Consider the following 22,380-nt stretch of genomic DNA (forward strand, 5'->3'; position numbering starts at 1 on the left):
CTGAGTCATGGGTGTTTTCTATGTATTTAAGTATTTATAAATATTTATATATTATATATATCGTTGTCTAAGTACCCTCAACACAAGCCTTATTGAGCTTACTGTGGGACTTAGTCAATTTGTGTAATAATGTCGTATAATATTTATTTATTTATTCTTTATTAATAATTTTCTCATGCCGATTTGATGCCAATGGCGAGATGAAAATTCCAAGAAAAAAAAAAATCAATTTTTTTACGGAACAAAATTTTGGTATTTTCGGTTTTTTTTACAGCTTTAATCAGAAAAATTAATGCCATACACAAAGGCAATGGCACTGATGAGTGGTGGTCAAAGTCAATAGAATGCCAGAAATTATTCATTCGATGAGCAATCTTGACCTACCTGTTTAAATTCCTAATTAAGTATATTAAAAAAATACTGAAATGGAAGTAATAAAACACTTGTTTTTTCTCGGCTTTATTCGTGTTTTTCGGAAGTATTGTAACTGAAATTTGCATTGTTTTTCAAAAGAAACTTGAAAAACAAACGAGCCGTATTTTAATTTTCCCGTATTTTTCCGGATTTTTTTCAACGCTCTCATTGCACGTTTGTATTGGTCTGATAGAGTCAGACCAATTTAAGTTGGCAACTATTTTAATAGCGCAGAAGATGCAAGTATCAAGTAAACGTCGTTAGTTCATAGAAGTTTGACGTTTAAAATAACGCGTGCACCGTCTGGGCTATCAAATTCGCTGCCAACTTATCTTGGTCTGACTCTAGTTAAGACGAAAGTGCGAAATCACCTTTTCATACAAACGTAGTCCTCATTTTCCTCTCTGGGTATTAACACAGCTATGCCGTTTGATTTTTTCGAATTTTACCAAATTTTGTATGAAATCTGTTTTTCGCTCCTAATTTTTATAATAACTAATACAAAAATCGAAAAAAGGCAAACGCCTACGTTTGACATAGGTATGGTTAATATACTCAAATTGATGTAAAAATATTCTCCGAAATGTTTTTTCCTCTTAATGCCAAGTGCTACGCCAGAGGATAGCCAGATGTGTGCTACAACCCGGACAGTATCTGCTACGGCTACGGCGTAGCCGATATTTTAAACCATTTAGCGCTAATCAAGACACGTCGTTTTGCCTCTACGAAGCATTCTTCTGCATACCAGGAAACCTATGTTATCGGCTACGACGTAGCACTACGACCGCTCAGCGGTGAATGTGTTAAATAAATGACATGATTTCCCAAGTTTCCTCTATAGTTCTCGTTTTTAGCATTAGAAAAAACGTAAATAATCTTGACATGTATTTTTATTGAACAACACATTTGAAATAGGCGTGAGTAACAATTCGAGACGAAGCCGAAAATTGTTAATAAAGACGCCACGAGTATTTTTTGACTCAGTTAAACAACGTTGCATGCAATACTTTTTCTACGACCAAGCACTTATTTACTTTGAAATAAAATTGTGAATTTAACAAATATTTTTCATGTCATCTATTGCGATTTTAAAGGCAGAAAATTTTTAGTGACTTCTTGGGCCAACAAAGATATTTTTGTTCAGGCGTAGACACTAAGTTTTCGTCTTCATCTATTTTAACTTAAAGGACACACTGTTTTTTAACACAAAACTTAAGTTTTTATTCGATAACCACAATAACCACATTCAAGAATGGAGGGTACGGGTGGATGTGTTTTTGGGGAATAGACTAAAGACTTGTCTTGACAACTATAAGGTAGGGGTTTAAAGATGTGTGCACTACCCTTTAAATGCGAAATGAAAGCGATTTGTTAAAATTTAGTTAGTGTAAAACGTTTTCTCCCGAAATTAAATTTCATATGTACCTAATTACCGTTATTACGTTAGATTCGAAAAGCTATTCTTCCCTCTTAAGAAGTCCAGATGCAATATATAAACTAGTTTTTCGTCCAGACGAAGAGTAGATATCTAGCAATCCTATGCAATTATGTACTATATATATCATAAAAGCCATTCTATGCAGCCTTCGACCATAAAGACGAATTTTACGACCACTAGAATTGAATGTATTTCACACTAAACACCAAATAAAAATTCAGTAAATAAAAATGTGCTTACGGACCTTATCTTAAGTCGTAATGGTGCTATAAACTATAGGATTATATTTGAAAGTGGGAGGTTGGGGGGTGAAAAGATAGAAAATATATTTTAGGAGATAATCCCCTTCGAATTCATAGAATAATTCTGTTGATTTATTTTATTTAGATTTAAATATTGAATTTAAATAACGTGAGTGTCGTGGAACAGTCAGTTGGAACGATGTATATTATTATTGATAAGCGAAAAAACGCCCGACATTTTGAAAAAATAATCCTGTTCCCTTAACAGACTTCCTTATAACAATGACGTCCGTAGACTCTGAACGAACATTTTGGACTCGTAAATGAGTCCTAAATTATGGTTATGTATTCAAAATGACGGGTGTTTTTACCGAGCCTTGTATATTATCGATTAACAAACACAAAAAAATACAAAAACTTAATCGAAAATTAAAGAATATTTATATTTGACGGTGTGATTAAAAACATTTCGTTTTTGAAATGTGAGAATCACAATTCGTTTCAGAGAATCGCAAAAAAATTTGGAGAATAATAGGAACATATATTATGATGTGCACTATTCAGTTGAAATATTGGGTATTTACTTCTAATTATATAAAGTATCTTAAATTATTTTAATTAACTTTATATCAGAAAAATTTCATTTCAGTATATGAATATTATTTCAGAAATCGCCTAGTACTCCAGATTTTTGTGATATTAGACATGCCGAAATATTTTATTTTGATGGTCCAGATGAAATTATGTTATAGGGTGGTGGTAGTGATTTTTTGGCGTAATATATTAAGTGTGCCCTATAAGGCCCTAGGGTTAATACTGTTAACCCTGTAACGATTTAATTTCTCTGTTTGGAAGTAGGTCGCATTTTCCTGTACTTGCGTGGTGTACTAGGTACTTAAATTATGACAGATTCAAAGGAAATTTTACGATGGCTAAATATGCACGTATTTTTCATTTATTGATTGAATTTGCATATCAATTACCTACCTACAGCAGATTTTTTTAAGTCGGTATTTTTTTTATCACTATCAGAATTAGAGTGCTATTTAACTAAGAAAATTTTCCTCATTCTGAATGTAACTTTTGATACAGTTTTGTGCCAAATACGTGTATTTTACGTGTCTTATGAGAAAATGATTCATCTAATTAATTTTCCAATCCAATCGCTATTTTTTTAAAGTCCATTATTTTACACAGAATTAAAAATTACCCGATTCAAACTAACGAAGAGAATTTCCTCAATTTCGAGTGTAAATTTTGATTTTCTTTGTGGCTGTCAAAACTCTCTACAGAGTACGTAAGTATATTAAAATAATCCAATATGTTGTTAATCAGTAATAGGAACTTGAAATAATAAATCTCTTTAAACGGAACAATTGGATATTGTAGAGCAAAAATGACCAGCCTGTAATTTTTTATACCCTGTTTTATTTTTTCTTATCAAATATTTTTAGGCCTATAAGCGGCAAGGAGGCTTGTATAGTTTCTTTTTTACTTGATCCGTTGAAGGGTTAAAAACATTATATACATTATCAAAATTATTTCTTAAAAACGTCCATATTTCTAAAAGAATGGACAGAAGCGTAGAATCGAATACATAAGTGATCGCGTGTTTCAACGTTGGTTCGAGCCAATTAAAAATAGCAATGAAATCAATTTAAAAATAATCCCGACGATCCAATAAAACAATTAAAATCCGGAACGGCTGGTAAAGAGTCGAAAATAATCAATTACTCCTGCAAAGCTCTGAAAATCTCAAAATATACGTTCGCGTCCAATATGCATTTGCAAACAAAATAAATACATCCACAGTTGCACTAAAAGGTTTAAATTTATCCAACGAAATTCTGTTTAACACAACTTAACGTAATACCTAAATGGACATGCCTAAAAGGTATTAAAAAAAATATCTACCGGAATTTAAAAAATCTCATCGCCGAGCGTATTGAAATTAAAAATTTTAAAACATGAAAAGCCGCGCTTTTCGAAAATGGAAATCGCTGGCAGCCGTTAAAATTTTATTTGAAGACAATTTCAACATAGTGATTCATCGCAACGACTTACCATGATATCCTGAACACTGTGTGAAACAATCCCAAACACGTTTGACATTTTCACCACGAGGCATAACTATAGTCCTTTAAAAAAAAACACGAGAAGTCAGTCACTAGAAATTAAAAAAAAGTTCATTCGTTCAAATGGTATTGTTCCAAATTTGAAACAGCGGATCGGACGCTTAGGAGAAAATCGCGATTTTTTTAATGTTCTCTCATAGAATTAGTTCGGGTTGCGACGGCGTTTGGGAACGAGTGTTCCCTTTGCCGGTCGCCCCGTGACTGTGGATCGGCGTAAGACAGAACAGACCAGTACCTGTTACTTAATAATATGGGGTTGGCGCCTGCGTGCGAAGTTGGAGATCGGGCTCCATACACATTGCACTGTGCTAGGCAGCAATGGATTCAAATCTGAGATAAAATTTCAAGGGTCTAGCGGCCCGATTCGAAGAATGAAATACGATAACGATAAGTTCTGGTTTACATAAGTTCTCATTTAGATATCGTTTGTATAATTGACAGAAGCAGCTCGATTCGGGCAACCAATGTCACTTTGAGGTTAGAAATATCGTAGATAGATCTTATTGGGATCACAGAGGAATCGAAATAAACGTCAATTTTGACATGTCGTTTAGTTATCGATCTTTTAAAGATCTTTCCAAGATCTTTAACGTGTCTTAATCATTCTTCGAATTGGGCCATTTTATGAACAATATTTTCGCACAATGTTAATTCTTAAGTTACGACATTTTTAAGGTTTTTGACATTTCGATCATCCGTATGATAATTTTCACAATACGTAATAACTATGTCACCTACTGGGTCAGTGCTGTGAGCATTATTTTAGATATGATAAGAATATAAATATAAAACATTAATGTGGGTTTTAGTAGGAAATCAAATAATATTACGGTTGTTTTTTAGGTATGTGGGAAAATTTAACGAATCGTGTAACGAATTCTATATAATTGTAATTTGAGTAACACGAAAAGAAAAAATACATGTAAGTTTTTGTAATTTTCATAAAAACAAATTTCAATTCAGGTTTTTCTGTACCGATTTCGCCTAAATGATAATTTAATATAATTTCATTCATGTTACGATAAACAAAATACTTAATCGAGGCAGGTGAAAAACTCGTTTCTTGTAGGTATTAAGATCTTTATTTTGGCATTAGGAAGACAGAGGATGTTTTAGGTAAGCGTTGGGTTTTTGTCAAGTTTTTTTTTATCTTGGTCACCATTAGAACGAATATGACGATTGTAAGTGTTAACCGAAGTCTATGGACCCCGAATCTATAATGACTCTGACCGTAATTGTTGGTAATAAGTTTGTAATAAGTAATTGAAAGTAAGCCGTATACCGAATCGACTGGCAACATAATAAATATATATATTTGGGGATAATCTTACACAAAATTGACCTAGCCCTAAACTAAGCAAAGCTTGTTCTATGGGTACTAGGCCAAATAGATAACACATATGACTCAGGAACAAATATCTGTGTTCATCACACAAATAAATGCCCTTACCGGGATTCGACCCCGGGACCATCGGCTTCATAGGCAAGGTCACCTACGAGGCCAGATCGGTCGTCTTTATATGGACGTCTTTCAGATTTTCCATAAAACGTTATAAATCTGTCTGTTGTCTTATCACGCTTAGCGATGGGCAATTTCTGAAACATTTCACATATTTCCTTAAAAGTTACATATTTCAATTGTTGAAAATTACATAATTGACAGGAAATGTTTCTGATAGAAATGTTACCGAATAAATTTCATGTAAACTTTCCGCTGCTTCTGACGTCAGTAGAACGGATTGTGCTCGGAAAATCCGAGAATATGTGACAGTAGCTGCATGGCTAAGGGGTAATCGTACCCGGTTGTTATACGATGGATGGAAGTTCAAGACCACGTTACGCTGTGCCCCTTTTTCCTTTTATTTTCATTTTATGGTTTAAGAAATTTATTCTCAAAAAGAATTTACAAAATTCGCTTACTTGAGAATACAATATTTATATAATATATCTTAGGACTAACATGCAGACAATGTAAGATTAATCGATACAAAATTTTAGTTAGGTTACAAAGTGGGTAGAATAGAAAAGAAATACTTAACTAGCCGACTTGGATAACTTAACTCGTACAAGTAACTATGGTGCATTCCCAGCGCTTACCTAGCGCATGTGAGTTTACGCAATCAAGTATATGTGTGACTTCCAATTAAGCGCGGTTAGTAGGAATTGTGAGTCGCGTTATATTGGTTTACCAATTATGCGTCCGATTTTTTAGAACATATCTGCTATTTGTTTTGCTTCGTATGTTCATATTAAACATATGTACCTAGTACCTCCATGACATTTCATTTTAATATCTCATACATGAAATTTCATTTTATTCTCTCTCTTATTCGTTATAGATTCCGCTCGACGTTTCATTCTATTTGGCATGCTGTTAATTCCGATATAAAAAAAAAACTGTGAACATTTTGGTGACGAGAAAATAGGGCGAAATTTATAGAATTCTATAAGTATCTAAACGTATTATATAGCAAAGTCACCCCGCTGCGTCCATCTGTCTGTTCGCTAAAAACTCGAAATCCAAGAAAAATTAAAAGATACAAGTGAAATATTCCATTTGAAATTTACAGAAACTTGTATGAAATTTAATTGTAAAGTTTCATTTGGGAAACTTACAAGCTGCCCATCACTAGTCACGCTTAACGCTGAACCGATTTGAACAAAATTTGGCATGGGATAGTTTGGGCCCCGAGAAAGGACAAAGGGTAGTTTTTATCTATCATCATCATCATACCACGCAGCACCAAGCGTAACGGCAGCCATTATTAGTGTCGTTCGGTTTCGGCAGGATTCGACATAAAACACATATTTCGGCCAAAATTTCGCTTTCGCTCGAGACTAGATCAAAACCGAACCTTCGGTTTCGGCAAAAAATGCGGTTTCGGTCATATTAGGCGACATTGAGGGATGCCCTTTTTCTCTAAAACTTTTTTACGCATCTCTATTCATTGCGCCTTAATGGATAATTAGATATACAGGTGTTTATTTAGTCACCTGCAATAATTTACGTGCTGAATATATAGGTCATACTGAGCAACTTTAACTATCGGACAAACCTCGAAATCACTACGAAAAAAAAAAATTTGCTCTCCCATTGAAATCGTCGAGGTCAGACAACAAAAATTTTTTTCGCGATTTCGGTGTTAGTCTCATAGTAAAACTTTCTCAGTATGACCTATATATTCACCCCTTAAATTATTATAGGTGACCAAATAACATGTACGAATAGAAAGGTGTTCGTACATAACTAGAGAAAATGTACTCAATTCGCCTAGGTATACATTCGTGGCACGCACACATTGAAACCGTCCGCCATTGTTGCAGTGTCACAGCTGGTCGTCAGTGGCGCGGCCTCTGTCAAATTGTTTCTATAAGATCCGAAACTAAAATTAGAATAAATTAGAAATAATCAAAAAAGGATGTCAGTTAATGAAGCCAACTAACCTGAATCCCAATCGTAGGGTTTGTTTGTGGCGGCCGCCGTATTTTAATTTTAGTTCGTACTTATGTCCTCTTTCTCCTTCACATTCACTGTTTCATCACTCTCTTGTTGAATTATAATTAACCACTTAATCACATAGTATTATTTTCTAAGCAGAAAAACGTATCTACTTTTTTCCACTTGATTTACATTGTCAAACTAAATCCAATATATTTCAATTTTGATGTTTATTTTGATGTTTATTTACGTTTAAGTAGGTCGGTTTAAAAAGGCGATATAAAAATAAAAATGAGGTCCAATATAGAGTAGAGTATGAAAGAAGAGCGAGAGAGATGGATGAATATGAATGATAATGAATGAAAAGTGGCGCGAACAATACCCCTTCGTTGATTTTTGCCGAATTTTTGATTATTAACCGAAATGTTAGCGAAGCTCTACATTTTATCTCGGGCATTTCGCTTTCATATGTCCTGTCTCCTACAGTACCCCTAGTGTAAATAAATTCGATTTTGGAACGTGACGTACGCGTTTGCGTTTAGTCTCATTTTGTATGGGTTTTTGAACAGCGCGCCAAGCGGGACGTTTTGGAAAGTCAAAAATCTCATACAAAATGACACTTAACGCAAACGCGTACGTCACGTTTCGCTGTCGAAAATATTTACACTAGGGGTACAGGTCGCAATTATTAACAAACGTGACTTACGCTTTTGCGTTAAGTCTCATTTAGTATGGGTTTGAGTTTCCAAAACGTCCCGCTTGGCGCGCTGTTTCTAAATCCCATACAAAATGAGACTTAACGCAAACGCGTAAGTCACGTTTCGCTAATTTCGCTATCGAATAAATTAACACTAGGGGTACATATCCTAAGATTAAACAAGATCCAGTTTTCGGATGTTTTTCAAAATGCGGAAATGGGGTGTATAAAGGACCTAAGCGCCAATAGTGTCTATGGCACTTAAGACCATTGTGAGTCCATTACGATAACGACTCAACCAGCTAAGTAAAGTAAAAGTAAAGTAAAAATTATTTATTGTACACAAGATAACTTACACAAAAATTTAAATTATTCAGTCTTAAAACTAAGAAGCAGTATATGTACATTTAAGAATTTTCAGTAGGTTTCACTGGCTCCTACACTAGGCGAAGCCTGTCTCGTAGGTAACCGTTTCAGGCATGAATTTCCAATGCTGTGTTTTTTTTTTTTTTTTTTTTTTTTTTTTTTTTTTTTTTTTTTTTTTTTTTTTTTTCCATTTTAACTTTTTCTAAGCTTAACGCGACATCTACAGCTCACAGAGGTCACTAGTTATAAAAGTTATGAGCGAAAAACAATTTCCATACAAATGTGATTGAATTGAAAACTTTATTTCAGAAAGGTATCCAACTTTTAGTTAATAAAAGCGGCCAAGTGCGAGTCGGACTCGCGCATGAAGGGTTCCGTACAATTTAAGACGTATTAAAAAAAAATCTTCTTACTAGATCTTGTTCAACATTTTACCACTTTGGATTGGACACACATTTTACCACTTTGGAAGTGTCTCTCGCGCAAACTATTCAGTTTAGAAAAAAATGATATTAGGAACCTAACTATCATTTTTGAAGACCTATCCATAGATACCTTACACGTATATGTTTGATGAAAAATTTTTTTTTTAAAATTTTATGACGTATTAAAAAAAAACTACTCACTAGATCTCGTTCAAAACAATTTTCGGTGGGAGTTTGCATGATAATGTATATCATATATTTTTTTTAGATTTTTCATTCTGTTATTTTAGAAGTTACAGGGGGGGGACACACTTTTTTTCACTTTGGAAGGTTCTCTCGCGCAAACTATTCAGTTTAGAAAAAAATGATATTAGAAACATTAATATCATTTTTGAAGACCTATCCATAGATACCCCACACGTATGGGTATGATGAAAAATTTTTTTTTATTTTTATTTCTTGACGTATTAAAAAAAAACTACTTACTAGATCTCGTTCAAACCAATTTTCGGTGGAAGTTTACATGGCAATGTATATCATATATTTTTTTTAGATTTTTCATTCTGTTATTTTAGAAGTTACAGGGGGGGGGACACACTTTTTTTCACTTTGGAAGGTTCTCTCGCGCAAACTATTCAGTTTAGAAAAAAATGATATTAGAAACATTAATATCATTTTTGGAGACCTATCCATAGATACCCCACACGTATGGGTATGATGAAATTATGATGGGTTTTATTTATTTTTATTTCATGACGTATTAAAAAAAAAACTACTTACTAGATCTCGTTCAAACCAATTTTCGGTGGAAGTTTACATGGCAATGTATATCATATATTTTTTTTTAGATTTTTCATTCTGTTATTTTAGAAGTTACGGGGGGGGGGGGGCACACATTTTACCACTTTGGAAGTGTCTCTCGCGCAAACTATTCATTTTAGAGAAAAATGATATAAGAAACCTCAATATCATTTTTGAAGACCTATCCATAGATACCCCACACGTATGGGTTTGATGAAAAAAGATTTTTTGAGTTTCAGTTCTAAGTATGGGGAACCCCTAAAATTTATTGTTTTTTTTTCTATTTTTGTGTAAACATCCTAATGCGGTTCATAGAATACATCTACTTACCAAGTTTGAACAGTACAGCTCTTATAGTTTCGGAAAAAAGTGGCTGTGACAGAATCGGACAGACAGACGGACATGACGAATCTATAAGGGTTCCGTTTTTTGCCATTTGGCTACGGAACCCTAAAAAGTACAAATATTTATTTTTTCCGAGTTTTATTTGAAAAATTATAAAAGGCGAAATTATATGTATCAAATTCATAATAGGTACTTGTCGTTAGTTTTAACATTTGCAATAACATACTTATGTAATATCATAATTCTCTTTAAACTTGACCTTTCAAGAATAAAGTTTTTCATAAACAAATACTTATTTGTAAGAGTTTACGTAAATACTTTAGTCTGATAAATCTAAGAAAACAATACACCAACTCGATATTTCAAACAGACTCGCTTCTGCCCGCGACTTCGTCTGCGTGGAATGATCACGATAATGATGATAAATGATAAAAACTAGAGATGCCACGAATATTCGGCATCTATTCGGTATTCGGCCTATTCGGCCACTTTACCGAATATTGCGTACTATTCAGTCGAATACTGGATATCAATTATACATACTTAAGAAGAAAAATTTCATAGTTAAGTGTATCGCAACGCAAATTTAATATTTTAAATGTATTCTTGGGACACACTGGCACCGTCCCACCTTCAACAGACTAATGTAAAAGCGGGCGCAGAAGCGGAAAGCACCGAAATTTTGAAACGTAATTAATAGCGAGTACCATTTTTTACCATTTGGCGTTGAAACTCTAGGTCCAGGGGTCTCAGCGCGCACAAGTTTTTTGCAGAAATCGCGAAGCGTCTGGTTGACGTAACTGGTGACGGAAGAGCTGGCGGATTCCTCGCACAACGTATCAGCATTGCGATACGATGAGGAAATGCCGCCAGCATCCTTGGTACAATATCTCATGGGCCTATTTTAGATTTTTTTTATTTTATTAACCCTTGGGACGCCTAGTGCCTGATCCGTACCAGTTCTGTCAATTGCCGGAGGGTCTTCAATTTTTGTACCCGTCAAATGCCTAGTCCCGGATCTGTACAAACTGTTTCAACTGCCTTGTGCCTTATCAGTCACCAAATTTATTCCATCATATTTTTTACAATTTTGAGATCTAAACCCATACAAATAGTGTTTTATATTACTTGCATTTTAATGCAGTTTATGTTGCGGCAGTCAACGGGTGCACATACGCGAGCCTATCCGGCGTTTGAGGGGGATGGGACGAATCCGGCACTAGGCATCTGACGGGTACAAGTATGTTTGACGGTTCGGCGTTCCAGGGGTTAAAGGATTACTATAACTAGAGTAATCCTGTGGATATATCCATATATATTGTTATTGTAAATGAAATTCTTGGGAAGTTGTTATAAATGAAGATATTTTTTGAGATTGTTTTGCTTGCAGTAGATTTTTTATATCATAACTCACTAATAAACTAATAATACATACACTACTAATGAGCAACCTAACTTCAATATTAGCAAACATATCCCTTAGTAGTCGACCAGTTTTCATAATAAATGCGACTCACAAAAGGACATACATTCTACCGAATATTCGGCGAATCGGCCTAGAGTGTGGCCGAATATTCGGTATTCGGCCAAACCAATTCGTGGTATCTCTAAAAAAAGCTACCGAAGTTCTTTCTTCGGCCCAAACTATCTTACCTTAACCCAGTACCTTAACCAAATCGCTTCAGCCGTTTAAGCTTAAAAAGGCAACAGACAGACTGACACAATTTCGCATTAAAATATTAGTACAGATGAATGCATCGTATACTAATAAAGGCGCCATTATTTTTTACGTAGGAAGATTTAAGGGTGGATGAAGGACATGGAGGTCGAATCATGGGGGTCGAAAGGACGGAGACTATATTTTCCGTGTGGGTTTTAAGCCCCTAGACTGATCAACATCTTACGTAAAGGTGAACAATAATGAAACAATTTAAAATTAAACCTAAGTTGATTGTAGGTAGAAAAAAACTTTCCCAAGGGCGTTGCCAGCTGATGGGCTATAGGGTGGGGGGAAGTTCTTGGTTCATCTATGGGGGAGGTAAAGGGGCATACATATAATTAGAAGTTTGTTCCCTAGGGGTGGAACGAGGTTATGAAAGGATCGTGATGGTCTCCTTTGATCTATTAGATGATGCCACTTTTTGATATTTAACTAATTTAATAGATATCAGTGAAAGAATAAGGATCAAAGTCAAATAGCGTTCTGTGTAAATTTATTGTGGCTACAAAGTTTTCTTTGACAACCTACCTCTATTTCAAATTCCTTTACTTTTATTCAGGCTGGATGTTTCATATAGGTCAGTCCCCTGAGGCTGTTGAGGTAGATACCAAAAAGGCCAAAAGAAACCCTTATGGTGTGACTCTGTCCGTTTTTGGAACGAAGTTCCTTATCAGACGGTATGGACTTGGCGTGGACGGTATGGAAAAGTGCAAGAATATTTCGTCACGGCCGTTTCTTAACTTCGTTCCAACGATTGAGAATAAGAATGGGAAAGAATGAGCATGGGGATGAGAAAACATACAAAACTCAACAATTAGTTTGTCAGTTTCCTGTTGCATCATTAGTTTCTCGACCAGCAGATCAAGCGCCGGAAATGGAGTTGCAAAGAAGGGATCCTAGCCACATACCGAGGCAAGCCCTAGACTGGAATCCCCAAGGAAAGAGGAAACGTTGCCGTCCAAAGCAGACCTGGCGCCGGACTATTATTGCAGAGGCGAAGGCTATTGGGAAGACTTGGAGTGATCTCAAGCATGAAGCTTGAGACCGATCCAGATGGCGGCGCACTGTGGACGCCCCGCCTTCTGACCCATATAGAGGACATAGGACAATAAATTTGTAAGTAATGAAAAAGTGTAAGTAAGCAGTTTGTAAGTAAGCAGTCGTGTGTTCCAAGTTGAACGTAAGAACTTGACTTTGCTTCGCTAAGTACTTTATCGGATATATATATATACAATAAATTTGTAAGTAATCAGTATGTGATAGTCTCTAGTTATGCAACTAAAATTCTACCGTATAGATATATATATATCTACATTCTACCGTATAGATTAGCGAAGCAAAGTCAAGTTCTTAAGTTCAACTTGGAACACACGACTGGCTAGGGGCACGTCCCGGCATGTCGATGTTTTAAGCTGAACTATCAGCGGATAGTTTGATGGACAATAACTTAAGTAAATTTATTCTAAATTAAATGAAATTGGGTAAACGTGTAGTTGAGGGAATTCTGTTTTAGGCATTAAATTATGAGCAGGCTCGCTCAAGGGGCTATGGAATTAGAAGAGCCTAGAATCCCAAGACGCTATATATTTGGGAGGGGTCTTGCTATTCTGGTCAGGGTATTTGCAAGAAAGTATGGCCGAGTTTGGTATCAAATGTAAAATGAAAGTGCTCGGTTTACACATTTGTAATAAGCTATTTTAATAAACGATTTGACATATGACAAATAACCCGCCAAGAGCATGTCGGGCCACGCTCAGTGTAGGGTTCCGTAGTTACTCTTCCGTCACAATAAGCTAAACTGGAGCTTAAAGTGTAGTAAATGGTACCTTTCACCCGAGTTAAACAAATAGGCAAATTTGCATAATCAGTACGTAATTAAAGTAAGTCTTTTTAATAATAAATAAATAATAATAAAATATCTTTATTTCGAAGATCAGGCTTCATAGTTAAAACTAAACAAACAAACTTAAAACTAAAGGTTAGTGTTATCGGCACATTTAACATTGCTTAATAATTCTCACTCAATCAATGTGGGCTAGTTGCTACCCCTTTAATTTGCCCAATCCAATGAGCGAGGATTGGGCTATCATATTTGTTAGCAATAGCATTCAGAATACTGTTGGGACTGCTTCTAACTCGACCTAGCAGAGATACTATTTTCTTGCGCATGATTGCCGGAAAACAGTCTGTTCTAGCTTCGCAAAACATGCCAGATGCACTACATCTACTAGGTAAGCCCAACAGCATTCTGAATGTATTGTTGTACTGCACTTTTAGTGCATTAAAGGCTCGGTTCGTATAGTTAACCCACAGGCCGCTCGAGTAAAAGGATTGGCAATATGCTCTAAAGAGCGTTACCTTGACATTACTGGAGCATCGAGCAAACCTGCGGGCCAACATATTTCCCCGAACCGCCAATGCCATGCGTTCTCGTTCAATATCCTATCATCCTTAATATCCTTTTTACTATGAAGGGAAAACTTTTTACGATAACTCAAAAACAGCTAAACTGATCATGTCCGCTATAGTTTTCGTTTAATGTCTTTCTTAAGCTCTACTTCCACGATTTTTTTCATATTTTTTGGACCTATGGTTCAAAAGTTAGAGGGGGGGGGACACATTTTTTTTTTCGGAGCGATTATTTCCGAATATATTCACTTTATCAAAAAATGTTTCTTGAAAACCCCTATTAGTTTTGAAAGACCTTTCCAACGATACCCCACACTCTAGGGTTGAAGTGAAAAAAAAAATTCACCCCCACTTTACGTGTAGGGGAGAAAAAGTGCAATCTTGAGCGCTGCGAGGGTTTCAAGGCACGAGGGTTAAACAAACTTTGCCTCCGAGTGAAAAACAACATTTTTCACCACACCAACGCGAGGAAAATACTAACTATGGAATACCAAAAAAACAAACCAAAGCAAATCCAAATTAACTTAATTAAAAATTAATCATCCAAAATCATCATTTAAAAGTCAGTTCTACCAGCTTACATAAGGAAACGACTCAAAATTTGCATCTGATTACTTTGCCCCACATGTGGATAAAATGTAACTTTCTGATTAGTTTTTGAACAATCAAGAGGGCCTTCACCAGTTGGTGTGGTGAAAACTTATTTTTAAACTAACAAAAATGTTTTAACAGGTTCTGCAAATACAACGTAGCTTATTTGTATTTATAGATCCCATTTAATCAAATATTTTAAGACATTGAACAATTTTTCACATTTCGTGCGCATGCAGTTCGGAAAAGCCGTGGCTGGCAGTCTTGCGCCAGGTTTGGGACACCCCCCCTCTAACTTTTGAACCATAGGTCCAAAAAATATGAAAAAAATCGTGGAAGTAGAGCTTAAGAAAGACATTAAATGAAAACTATAGCGGACATGATCAGTTTAGCTATTTTTGAGTTATCGCAAAAAGTTTTCCCTTCATAGTAAAAAGACTTACTTTAATTAGGTACTGATTATGCAAATTTGCCTATTTGTTTAACTCGGGTGAAAGGTACCGTTTCATCCCTTGGTTAACAATTTACTATACTTTAAGCTCCAGTTTAGCTTATTGTGACGGAAGAGTAACTACGGAATCCTACACTGAGCGTGGCCCGACATGCTCTTGGCCGGTTATTACATTATGGAAACGCCCTAAGCCGCGTTTCCACTTAAGTGTTCTGAGCAAAAATTTTGTTTAGAGCAAATATAAATAATACTCATACATTCACCATACATAAAACCAACCCAGGAGCCTATTAAAATTATTGGTCACACATACGATTGTTTGCATATCGAGAAACGAGATTGTAAATGTAAATCAATAGAAGTAGTTGATAAATTTAAATACCTAGGCCTAACTATAGATAAACACATTAACTGGAAAATACACATAGATTCTGTATGTAATAGATTAAGATCTATACTGTGTAAAATTATTAGTTTAAAAAATATAGTTAATAATAAAATATTACGAATGTTATACCATGCGCTGGCGGATGCTATAATTGGATACGGTTTAATAGCTTATGGACGCACCTTCAAAACTTATTTGGACAAAATATTAAACTTACAACTACGGCTATTAAAAAATATAATTGATAAAAAACTAAAGCAAACTGTAGAAACGATTACACGGTCTTATTTAAGAAATTGAACATCCTGCCAGTGCATGATAAAGTTAAGTACTTAATAGCAGCTGAGCAATTTAATAATCCCAAATTTAAAACTCCGCGAGTATATACCCGAGCGCCAAGAGGGTTAAAGCGTCGTAAATACGTTGAACCAACCGCTAGCAACTACTATGGTAAAAGGACACGTAGTTATATCACACCGCGAATATTTAATGAGTTATCAGTAGAAGACGAATGTGCTAGTAAAAACATCTTTAAATCAAAAATTAAGAAGTTGCTAATAGGTACAACGCATGTCTGTATAAATAAATAGGATAGGTAAATATACCACAACTACTTATACTGTGTTAATATGATAAAAATATGTATTAACCTTAGTATTATAAGTTAATCATATAATTTAGATTAAGGTACTAACGTTGAAAATGAGTGCCTCATTTCGCCGTTAAACGCAAGTTTGGCGAACCTAACACAAGTTTAAAATGTACCATACTATTTGTGATAATAAATAAATCAAAAAAAAAAAAAATGTTTGCTCTTCCTATTTACGTAAGGAATGCAACCTCCATGTACCAAAAAGTGTCCATCAAAAAACCTTAAATAGGTTAACGGTCCTTAGAGACAGCGCACTTCATTCCGTCAATAACGCCTAAGTTCTTAGCTACTCTAGCGCTACTCTGGAGAGTTTTGGAACTATTATTTATACCTGACAGTTGGACATTTGCAACAGTTCTGCTTATGGAGATTGCATTGCATTCCTTACCTCTACCTTCCATACCTACTACTAAGACTGACTACTACTAAGTTGACAGTTGAAATATTCACAGATGATGTATTTCTGTTCCCACAGACAACAGAATAAAATGAATATTTAAGGGGGCTCCCATACAACAGACAAGTTTGTTTTGCCGTTTTTATAGATAATGGTACAGAACCCTTCCCCCAGAGTCCGTCTCGCACTTGGCCGGTTTTTTTTAGACACAAAATACATGTAAAGGCTGTTAAACGTACTTCAAATGTAAAAAATACTAAAACAACACCAACATAACAAACAATATTTTTTAAGAAAAAAAACCGACTTCAATGAGGGAGACCGGTGAATGAAAGATTATTGTTGATTTTGGATTTCATACAATAAAATTAATAAGACTGGTAAAATACCCGCAATAGGATATTCGACTATATTTAAAATAAATTATTTCACACCATGCATGAAATAATATGAATAAAACCGGCCAAGAGCATGTCGGGCCACGCTCAGTGTAGGGTTCCGTAGTTACTCTTCCGTCACAATAAGCTAAACTGGAGCTTAAAGTATAGTAAATTGTTAACCAAGGGATGAAACGGTACCTTTCACGCGAGTTAAACAAATGGCAAATTTGCATAATCAGTATACCTAATTAAAGTAAGTCTTTTTACTATGAAGGGGAAACTTTTTGCGATAATTCAAAAACAGCTAAACTGATCATGTCCGCTATAGTTTTCATTTAATGTCTTTCTTAAGCTCTACTTCCACGATTTTTTTCATATCTTTTAGACCTATGGTTCAAAAGTTAGAGGGGGGGGACACATTTGTTTTTTCTTTCAGAGCGATTATCTCCGAATATATTCACTTTATCAAAAAATGTTTGTAGAATACCCCTATTAGTTTTGAAAGACCTTTCCAACGATACCCCACACTGTGGGGTTGAAGCCGGAAAAAAAATTCACCCTCACTTTACGTGTAGGGGAGGTACCCTCAAAAAAATATTGTACGAATTTTTCGGCTTTATTGATTTATATATCCATGCCGAATTTCAGCTTTCTAGCACTAACGACCACGGAGCAAAGCCTCGGACAGACAGACAGACGGACATGGCGAAACTATAAGGGTTCCTAGTTGACTACGGAACCCTAAAAATGGCTATAAGTTTGCTTAAAAGAGTTGAGAAGTGCCCTCAATTCCTCGTGGAATCCATTATCAAAACTCAAGCTTGACAAAAATGTACCTTGAAACCTACCTGCTTCACAAACATGCGAAGAGAATAAGTTGCCATACGTGAACTATGCGGCGTTGAAGAGTTCCATTCTGTTCATCATCAGCAGTTCCGCTTCATCAAACGTCACGTCTACAAATGTAAATGCTTGACTTGATGATGAAAATACTAAGATCACTATATATAATATACCTTTAACATTTGAGGAGTTCCCTCGTGCCTCATGGACCCCATCGTCAGAACTCAAACTTTACAAAATTTGTCTTAATAATCTAATTTGCTTCACAAACACGGCGAAGAGGACAAATCGCCAAACGTGAACTATGCGTCGTTGAAGAGTTCCATTCTGATCATTATCAGCAGTTCCACTTCATCAAATGTCACTTTTTAAATGTAAATGCTTGATTTGTTGATGAAAATACAAAAATCACTAGATGTATGCTCTTCACATTTGAAGAGTTCCCTCGATTCCTCATGGATCCCGTCATCAGAACTGAGTTTTGATAAAAAAGGAGCCAATCGGAATATATATAGATTCAAACCAAAAAATTAATTTTCAAAACCGGTTTAGAAATGACGGCGTTATGAACATGAAGTAACATACACACCGAATTGATAACCTCCTCCTTTTGAAATCTTGAAGTCGTTTAAAAATAACAAATACCAATATCAGATATTATTATATATTGGTTGTTTGCATTGCAAGATACGAGTAAATTAATGTCAATTTATATGAATCTATTGTGATCGTCAAAACTAAATTCTAATAATGACTAAAAAATAACATCATAATCCAGATAGCAACAATTATTAAATGGAATTTTTCTTGAAAAGGATCGTCAAGCCAGAATTGATAGAAAAGCAATAATAAAATAAAAATCAAGCAATACATCAATCAGGTATAGTGCAATTAATTTACGCTAAGAGCTGGAATCATTTAAATCCGATTTGTGAAAAATGTATGTTTTTTTTTGACGGCGAATGCAAGGGAGAAATTCAAGGGACCAGACGGCCTACCGCGCACCACGTTCGACATGTTGCCTCCCTGTCACACTTACGCACGAATTTACAAGTGCGACAGAGAGGCAACACGTCGAACGTGGTTCGCGGTAGGCCCTCAGGCTGCGTAGACAAGAGGCCAAGCGTTCGAACGAAACGCAACTGTCTGTGTCGCACTAATATGGAAGAGTGATAGAGAGAGATGACTACGTTACGCTACGGAGCTTGTACGATTGGCATCTTGTCTACGCAGCCTGGACTATAACAATTGCGGGCATTTTTCTCTGTCACTCTAATTACGTCTTAGTAAGAGAGAGAGATCCCCGCAATTTGCGATTTTCGGTTTTCGCGGTAGACCCCCAGCCCCCAACCCCAGGGGGGAAGAGCGTTTTCACATTTTCCGATTTGATATCGGATGTAGGATCCTACAATAGACAAGGACAAACAATACTAAAAGATACATAAGTCTATCCCTTTCGGTCAATTCAGATCGCATACTACTAGAAACATATTGCTACACATGCACGCACACAAACAAAAATTATCGTCCGACATAGCTAAAACTGTCGGAAGCACCTGCCGACATCGGATGTGGTTGTGCTTGTGCTTCAAAGATGAATGATTGTTTGGCAATGATAATTTCCTGCATAAGCAAGCGATTTAGTTCATATATGAAGAAAGGTACCTACTTGTTTTTTTTTAATTACATAGTAATTTAAATTGTATTTTTTTAATTTATTGCAGGTTCATTTTTAAGATTCAATTTGTTGAAAAGAGGTGTCCTGGCGAGTATCTTGCTGGTCCCATTTTGGGATATCCCCCTACAATTTAGGATGGTTTTAAATCTTCTCAGATCAGAGGTGTAAGGTTAGAGCCGGTGTAGCTTAATTTGATGTTCATAAGCGCATTGTTATATGCCTACTTGAAAAATAGACTATTGTTATAAAACAGAATGTACATTGGACAGCAAAAGGTTAAAAGAATGAGTCCCGACCCAGTCAACCACTTAGTAGGCCAGGAAATAAATGCTCAAAAAAGTTATAGAGGGAAATGCTTGGAACACAATTTTTGTGTTCCAAGCATTTCCCTCTATACCTTCTTATTGCATGGCCTATAGAATATTTTACATTGTGTGGGTCGCTTCTTACCAACTCCTGATATGCTGGCTCATGCTTCCTTGCTAGGTATGGTACCCACTCATCGTCATGATACCTATCACTGGTGGTGTGTAAAACATTATATTGCTCCCTGTGTTTGCATCTGTCCCAATTTAGTAAACTACACAAAGAGATATAACAGCAAAGCTAATTAAATATTTGCACCCCCTTGCCCCCCCCCCCCCCCCCCCCCCCCCGTATCGCCATTACTGCCCCATCATCCCGTATCAGTTCCAAATAATTATGGCAACCCTACTCATACATAACTTTTGCTACACACACTTATACGTATTATAATTATTATTATTTATTAGGTACATTTTTTAAAGAACCATTAAACCCTTGAGTTCCAGGACTTTGAAATGTCAATAACCTCTAATATATCCTATACATTTGCATGTAATCGCGCGTGCGATATCGCGTTCCGCGGCGGTAACTCTTGCCGCGGGACGCGGGATTCGTGGGTTTTGAGGAAAGTCAATATTTTTTATTTGAAACTAATAGTAAGGTTAAGGTAAGTTAAGAGGTTGATCTGTAACGAACTAGCTACATTTTACCATTGTATACATAATATAAAATTCGCTATCTAAAAAATGAACCGACTTGGTTTAATTCACTTAAAACAGTAAGTAGATTTCAGGAAAATACCTACAGCTATGGTTTGAAATTCTAATTCTCTTCGGTATATTATATTCAGGACAAGATCTCCCAAAAAATCACCTAGCCATTAAATCATACATATAAGTATAAACACTTTTCATAAACTTTGCCAACATAATTATTTTTATAATTTTATGGGACTATATTGACATTGACCGCTATTTGACATTGACAGCATTTTGTAGACATTTATTATAATGTTGCCAGATAGAAATATAACCAAAGACTAGTATTTTTAAAGTACTTATAGACGGTCGTACTGAACCACAATCTTGGTGCGGTATGAGGCATGTTCAATCGCGTGAAATTGCTGTCTGGCAATATATTAGAGCGAGTGATAACATTATTGTGGACTGTGGTCTTATTTCCGCACGATCGAACATGTACACCAAGGTCGCGACCCGGTACGGCACCGCCATCAATTGCTTTTATGCACTAATCAAAAATATAGTCTGTTAAGCAATTTCTAGCCTTGGAGGATTCAACAACTGGAGACGCCTTGTCTGTAATTTTCTGTACAAAACAGTCTGCTAATTTTTGCGGGGAGGGGGTACGTCAAATGCACGTCAGATAAACGTCAGACCATACAATGCATATGACCATTGGCCGTGGTTTTCGATAGAGGGGTAAGCTCTTAAAGGCGACTTCGGTTGTTAAATCTTCAAGTTTCCGTGAGTATCAAAAAGCGGCAAATTAAAAAAAACGTAGGCAAGAATAGTTATCGTCCTATAGAAAATTTGAATTCGTGTCTTTTTCTACTGATAAAGTTGTTTGACAGACTATATATTATATTTAGACTAAAGTGCCAATTACACCTACACTTTATCACTTTTTTCAGGCCTGATATCAGACCCGAGCAAGAGTATTTTACCGTTTCACCAAATATAATAATAAGTATTTTTTACATTTCAAGTATTATTAACGATGTGCCGATATTCCGTTAAACGGAATACGATTATCAGGCCCGAAATCGGGACTGAATTGGGGCCCGATATCGGGAAGTGTGGATGTAATTGGCAGTGATCGGAACTATGGGAGTAAAACTTTAACAAAACTTGTTAAGCGGACATAAAATAGTGCATACAGCCCTAAAAATATACATGTCCATAGGGATAGGAATAGTATAGTACTTACAGCCATAAAAATATTTACATTCATAGATATTAGAATATTTTTAAGGCTATACTTAAGCACTCTTTTTACGTCCGCTTGATAAGTTGTGTTAAAGTTTTACGCCCATAGTTCCGATCACTGGTAATTGGCGCTTTTTCTGTTGATACTGATTTGTAGTATGTTTGTGAATCTTTTAAATAAAAATAACCAAGAATTTATTATAAATCTTGATAAAGCGCCATTTACATTCACGCTTCCCGATATCGGGCCCAATTTAGGACCTAATAATCATTTTCCGTTTTATGGAATATCAGCACATCGTTAATAATGTTTGAAA

General features: G+C 35.6%; 1 protein-coding gene across 2 annotated transcripts in view; it reads right to left on the reverse strand.

Moving 5' to 3' along the window:
• The window catches only part of LOC133524810 (uncharacterized), a 166,119-nt gene extending 161,279 nt beyond the window's left edge, over positions 1-4,840 (reverse strand). For both annotated transcript variants that reach the window (XM_061860977.1, XM_061860961.1), the window contains exon 1: positions 4,159-4,840. In XM_061860977.1, the coding sequence (XP_061716961.1) occupies positions 4,159-4,222 (64 nt within the window). In that variant the 5' untranslated portion in view covers positions 4,223-4,840. The remainder of the gene's footprint in view (positions 1-4,158) is intronic.
• Positions 4,841-22,380: the final 17,540 nt, after the last annotated feature.

The sequence above is a fragment of the Cydia pomonella genome, chromosome 1, assembly GCF_033807575.1.
Source record: "Cydia pomonella isolate Wapato2018A chromosome 1, ilCydPomo1, whole genome shotgun sequence".
NCBI classification, from domain to species: Eukaryota; Metazoa; Arthropoda; class Insecta; order Lepidoptera; family Tortricidae; genus Cydia; species Cydia pomonella.